General features: G+C 36.5%; 1 protein-coding gene across 1 annotated transcript; it reads right to left on the minus strand.

The window, feature by feature from the left end:
* Nucleotides 1–4,184: 4,184 nt before the first annotated feature.
* Nucleotides 4,185–5,532, minus strand: LOC143616506 (allene oxide cyclase, chloroplastic-like). The gene is made up of 3 exons (XM_077089319.1): nt 5,286–5,532; nt 4,756–4,877; nt 4,185–4,682 (listed from the first exon to the last, which is right to left on the minus strand). The coding sequence occupies exons 1-3, from the start codon at nt 5,497–5,499 to the stop codon at nt 4,278–4,280; spliced, it is 741 nt and encodes a 246-aa protein (XP_076945434.1). The 5' UTR covers nt 5,500–5,532; the 3' UTR covers nt 4,185–4,277.
* Between the last annotated feature and the right edge of the window lie 1,280 nt (nt 5,533–6,812).

The following is a 6,812-nucleotide window of genomic DNA, read 5'->3' on the forward strand; positions in this document are numbered from 1 at the left end:
CTAATAATATCTGAGATAGACAAGGACAGAGGGATCAGACCCTAATAATATCTGAGATAGACAAGAAAGAGATCATACCCTAATAATATTTTAGATAGACAAGGACAGAGGGATCAGACTCTAATAATATCTGAGATAGAATGGACAGTAATTATATAGTACGAGAATATGTATGAAATTAAGTAACGGAAGTAAATTAGTAAAGTAATTATTATGTATCTTCGGATGCATAATGGAATGTAAGTATATGTATTGTATGATGTATGATTAACTAGAACCCACCCAACGTAGATGACTATTAGTATGCACGCGGGTGAGTAGAATGAGACAGCTGGCTTGAGCGGGGACACATGGCGGAAGAATAAGTGTCTAGCATCTGAAGACGCAAGTTGTTTTATGTTTAATATTTTGATTTGGAAAGACATGAATGTTTTAAAACAAGTTATGAATTATTGTGTAATATTTATGAAAGTTTTATATTCCGCGTAAAGTTTTAATTAACTCTGATTCCTAGAACTGTATTTATGAGTAAATCCAACGTTCAAAGTAGGGCACCGGTAACGAGACCTTACACACGAGGTGTTTAAACATATATGACGTTGTACCGAGTAAATGTCAGTTTCTCTTAAATCCCCTCTTTTTAAAATAAATTATAAATGGTTTGGGGAAAGGCATATTTTTATTTATATTTTAAACCCATTTTATTTTACAAATCATGTTAAAGTTGGATGAGTCAAATTGACTAAATAACTGTTAATCCAATTAATAAGTGCATAGAAATATTGGTAGATCTATCGGGGTGACGCCCCCCACTTCCGGTCGTGCTTGGGTAAAATTGGGAATATTTTTAGTGGGAATATTTGGTAAGTTTCGAGCTATCATTTTGATAGTCTTACACGTGTTGTACTCTTTGTTCCTTTACAACTAATACGATTTGTTTACGTTTTCATAAAAATTGCTGCCATCGTTGTAAACCGGTGAGGAATTAAATACCATCGTCGTTGAACGGTGAGGATTTGACGTGTAATGGTTGAAGATTATTATACCATAGTTTTTATATAAAAATATTTTTAAACGAGATCTCATCAACATTCGTGTTGACAAACGTGGGAAAATGGTAATGTGTGTTTGAATGAAAAATGTTGACATTATGTTGGACTTGTAGTTTGAATAAATATCATTTAATATGACACGTGTAATGACTCTTAAGTTAAATAAAGTTCAACTTTCGTTAAAAATGTATACTTAAATGTGACTGGCTGAAAACGGCGTCTGTCACCACCCGAATGACTTAGTCAAAGTTTTTCGTTGTATAAATTAAGATTTTCGAGGTATGACAAAGACCCCCCCCCCCCCCCCGGCGACTATTATGCTTCAAAAAGTCTCCCAACGTCATGGATAAACCGCTTGATGAAGATGATAGTGGGGCTAAAGAGTGAAAGCACGCAATGGAGATGAGAGGTGAGAGTACTGTTTTAGGGACATTTACCATTATGCATGGCCTTAAAACTTGTGCATACATCGACACATTCAAGATTCTCTCTCTTATTAATTGTATTATAATAATATCTTTTGTTCCTATTTAATTCTTCATGTACCTACCATTGCAACCTATCATTGATTATATTCATACATTACACATTTAAACAAATGCTCAAACACATATTACATATCATATTTATATCACAGTTGTTTAAAAACTCCCTTCTGGCCTTCATCATGTCCAGTTTATCAACTACACCGGAAGAAGATGTCGAGTACAATAACATTTGCGAGAAGCATAAGCCAATGATACAAACACTATACCCAAAGGCAAAGGATGGAGAGTACAACACCAATACAACTTCAATGGCTTCTTGTTGAACCTCAACGTTATGAAGAACATGGTTATACACACCTACTTCAAATATTATCCCACTGACATCTTGGCCTCCTACATTAAAGCCCTCATGTTCGCCTCCTTGGACCGCCACCTTTACAACTTCGCCGACCATTATCTGCATAAACACGGCCCACAAAGCACCTTTTGTTTGCTCGATCGCTATCCTACACCATTCCTCACTTCACAACCGCACGAGGCATAACATAAGTCTTATGGATACGAAAACCATTTAACAAAAATTGGCTTTCCTCCTACAAAGAACACCAAGATTATGTGTGACAACTAACAACAAAGCTGCAATTCATCTCATGGTGCAAAACGCAGACTCTATCCACTACACATGGTCTAATGAACAACAATATATATGTATATAGTCTAAAAAATATCAAGATGAAACATAAAGCTTTTTTACTAATAATCAAAGCCGGTTACAAACTAAAGTACCTTAATCTCTCGCTTACTCACTTAGTACTCGGTAACAAGAACTCATGCACCAAATAATGTTTCAACAAATTATTGATAAAATATTACGAATGATTAGAATTAGACTTAAAACAATGTAAGAATCCGATTAGAATTAGACTTAAAACAATGTAAGAATCCTAATAGATGAAAGGACCTATTAGGCCAAAATCGGTGTTTGTGACACCGGTCAGAAAATTGTTTATATACTTTTTATGTATCCGAAAGTAGAGTGAAACATATATTTTTGAATGATGACATCTATAAAAAAAGATTGATTATAAACAATGAAACAATGAAAAGGATCCTTCATATAGATCACATATATTAGCACAAGTATTATCGTTCTTATTATATTTTTATTTAAACGCTGAATTAAGAAAATGATAAGGCCAAAAAGAAAAACCATCCAATGAAAATGGGAGATGGTGAAGTTTTAGAGCATTCTCATTCCATTCTCTAAATAATGTGAGGGGTGCCTTCATTTTTTTAGAGATGATTAAAAGTTGTTGTGAGAGCAGGAGAGATAAAATATTACTGTCATGGTTAAATTTGAAGAAACACACTTCACCTTTATAATTTTTTAATGTTTTTAAAAATGATCGTGAGTAAATGTGAGATAAAAGGTAATGATAAAAGTATAAAAGAATATTATTTAATTAAAAATGAAAGAAAAAAAATAATGTTTTAATACAATTATAAAGATAGAAATAGAGAATGGAATGAGAATGCTCTTGTGACTATGGTTGGTCTTAGTATATTTAATCTTATATGTATTTATTTTTAGGACTATTGGTTTTAATTGGTCCCAAGTATTTCATTTTTGCCGGCGCTGGTCCCAACTATCACTTTAACTGCCAACGGTCCCAACTTTCACACATGTGTCTGCCACCAGTCCACGACTAACCGAGTACTAACTCCGTTATGTTTTAGATGACGTGTCCATCCTACGTTTTAAAAAACCTTGACGTGGCTGCCTGCGTGTATATTAATAACAAAAAACCCTTCTCCTCCTTCACAAATCTGCAAATTAAAGTCAAAATCAAAACCAATGGGGTTAGGGTTACTAGCTTCCAAAGCTCTCCGATCCAAACTCATACCCACAAACCCTAGACTCCTCCGTACCATCACCTCAACACCGGACCTCCACAAACCCGAATCCGCAGCCGAACCGGATCTCCCGAAGCGGACACCGATTGCCGGAGCCAGGGTTCATTTCCCCAACCCGGATGACGTCATCGACGTCTTTGTGGACGGCTATCCGGTTAAGATCCCGAAAGGTATGACGGTATTGCAGGCGTGTTCGGTTGCCGGTGTGAACATACCGAGGTTTTGTTACCATGACCGCTTGTCGATTGCCGGGAACTGTCGGATGTGTTTTCACTAAACTTTAGTAACCCTAACCCCATTGGTTTTGATTTTGACTTTAATTTGCAGATTTGTGAATAAGGAGAAGGGTTTTTTGTTATTAATATACACGCAGGCAGCCACGTCAAGGTTTTTTAACACGTAGGATGAACACGTCATCTAAAACATAACGGAGTTAGTACTCGGTTAGTCGTGGACTGGTGGCAGACACATGTGTGAAAGTTGGGACCGTTGGCAGTTAAAGTGATAGTTGGGACCAGCGCCGGCAAAAATGAAATACTTGGGACCAATAAAAACCAATAGTTCTTATTTTTATAAAATAAGAAAACAGTATCCCATACTTTCCTATTAAATAATTGTACAATGCAGGCCCCCTAAACATTCGAACAAACAAGTATGTCATTATATATGACTTAAAGTTTAAAAAGTCTTAAACCTAATCTCACACCACGATGATCAATTTAAAAATCAATTTAAAAACGGACTTCATTTCAGTCTTCACCCCTCAAAGTACAAACCATACAGCTAAACGTACAACTCTCAAAAGTAAATCACCGCAACCACTTTAATCTGTATAATTAGGCGCTGTGGCCCCAGGCTCAGCCGCCTTCGCCGCCGGCGAGGCCTCCACTGCCGGAGAAGGCGGTACCGGAGTCACCAACAACTCCGCCGGCAGATCAGCAGCCAAACCCTGCAAGTAAAAAGTATAAAACAGCTTAAACGGAAACACCAGCTGCTGAAGCTTCACTTGACCGTACGCTCCGGCGAATATTCCGGTACCGCCGGTGACGGTAAGATACGTATCCTCCGTCGTGACGTACGCGCCTTGTACCGCTATCTGCCCGTAGTCTCCCAAGTGAAAGCTGTAAATGGCTTCGTACCGGTCACCTTTTGTCTCCGGCATGTTCTTGATCAGAATACATATTCCGGCGGTGATTCCGAGTCTTGTTTGAAGATCAGCACTGTAGACCTGTACCGGAATCAGTAAATATTTCAGATCTGTTACTATAATATAGTATTAAATAAGTTATAAAAAAGCTTACTTTATTAGTAAACGGAACAAGATCACCGAGTGAATTGACTGGTTTTTGACCTAGCCGGAGATATGCAGGGCTTCCACGGTCTCGTTCGTTGATCTCGTACACACATAGTTCATGAACTTTTGCTACAAAGCATAAATAAAATCACACAATGAAATCAAATGAAATTAAAAGCTTAAATTCGGTAAAAAAAGGAAAAAAATCTATAAAAGATCATTTCATTTATTTTAATATAAGAATTTCGTATTTTTCAGAAAACCTTTAATCTGAATCGTGTGATATCTATGACACGATTTGAGATTAAAAGTTTTCTATACGGTAACGAAAAGTAATACGTGATTATTAGTTTCGTATATCTATAAAATACTGTACTTAACTTTATTCTGAAGATGAGATTACACGATTCAGAAAGTTATACGGTTTTACCATGAAAAGTAATATGTGATTATTAATTTCGTATATCTATTAAATACTTTATTTTGAAGGCATATATATTATACGATTCAGAAAGCTATACAGTTTTAACTACTTACTGGGTCTGGAAGACTCTATAGGGTTGGTTTGGCTCTTGATACTGAACCGTCTTTGGGTGTTGGGAGTGTTGATGGTGGTGGACAATTTTTGAGAGAAGACCGGGTTAATTGAGGTTTTGAATGAAAGGAGGTTACGAGTGGTGGTGGTAGCGGTGGTGCGTGACAGCTTTAGAGATGAGGTGATTGATTGCAGAGATGCTGAAGCAGCTGCCATTGAAGTAAATGATTTTGGGATGTTAATGAGTGGTACTTTTAACTTTAGTGATGGATATGTGTATATATGCAGGTGTGTGTATGTATTTATATGAGTTTATTTTATTGAAGAGGGAGAATGTGTGGGATGATCATGGTACGGTAGGCGAAACATGGAGGGTTTAAAAGTTGCTTTTTTCATGTTTTTATTATTTTCATGTAATTTCAACACGGCATTATTGAATATTGACCCACGTGGAGGACTTTTCAATCCACGCTATGACAATATCAATAGAGAAAACACTAATAAAACTTATTTGAATATACGCTATAACCGTCCACCGCTTTTATTTCAAATATCAATAAAAGAACCCTTATAAAACTTTGTTACTGTTTTAGGCTATGCATAGTGGAAGGGCTATAAATGGAAGTGAATTGTGATACGTGGCGTCCAGTCAATAAAGAGTGGGAATTTGTTTTAGGGTATAATGGTGTAGGGGCTACAGGTTGGGCCCACAATATTTTTTGTATTATTTTCTTTTCATAATTAAACTAATTAAATAAAAACCAATTTATTTAAATAATTAAATAAAAGTGTATTAAAATTAAAAATAAATACATAAAACTAAAAAAATGACACCAATAATAAAAATATTATAATAAAAAAACAGACCACAACAAAATACATATAAAAATACAAAAAAAAAAACTAATCTATTCGTCTTCATATTCGTCTTCCTCCCCGTCCTCGTCCTCGTCTTCGTCCTCCTCAACGGGATGATTATCCCACACGTGTTGAACCAAATCCGCCTTTAGTTGGTTATGTATGTCACTTGATGTGAGCCAGTGAATGTTATACATTCGTTGGTCTTGGGTTGGTTCAGGGAACTGTTCTGGAACGTTTCCTAGTATATAATGTTGACATATTGCGTTTCCCTCGTCTTCTAAAATCATATTATGCAATATGATACACGTATACATGGCATCGTTCATTTTTGCCAACGTCCATACACGACATGGGTTTTTCACATAATGCCAACGTTTTATTGGAACCCCGAAACACCTCTCGATATCCTTTCTCGCGGACTCTTGCTTCTTCTTAAAATAATCTCTCTTTTCTTCGATTGGGTCTTGAAACGTCTTCACGATGATCGAGTACTCTGGATATATCTCATCTCCCAAATAGTATATGTGACGATAGAAGGTATCGTTGGCATAAAACGGTAAGACCGGTATGCTACGGCTGATGTAATACTCTAGCACGGTTGACGCGTTGAGAACGTTTATGTCGTTGTTGGACCCGACTGAGCCGAAGTAGGCTGACCAAATCCAGAG

Source organism: Bidens hawaiensis, unplaced genomic scaffold, assembly GCF_021521415.1.
Source record: "Bidens hawaiensis isolate Kalapana, Puna unplaced genomic scaffold, B.hawaiensis_p1.1 tig00047645_1, whole genome shotgun sequence".
NCBI lineage: Eukaryota > Viridiplantae > Streptophyta > Magnoliopsida > Asterales > Asteraceae > Bidens > Bidens hawaiensis.

Coding starts and splice junctions, on each gene's coding strand:
- LOC143616506 (XM_077089319.1), bottom strand. CDS start 5,499: ATGGCAGCTGCTTCAGCATCTCTGCAATCAATCACCTCATCTCTAAAG. Junction 4,878..5,285: donor TATAGAGTCTTCCAGACCCA/GTAAGTAGTTAA, acceptor TATGCTTTGTAG/CAAAAGTTCATGAACTATGT. Junction 4,683..4,755: donor TTGTTCCGTTTACTAATAAA/GTAAGCTTTTTT, acceptor ATTCCGGTACAG/GTCTACAGTGCTGATCTTCA.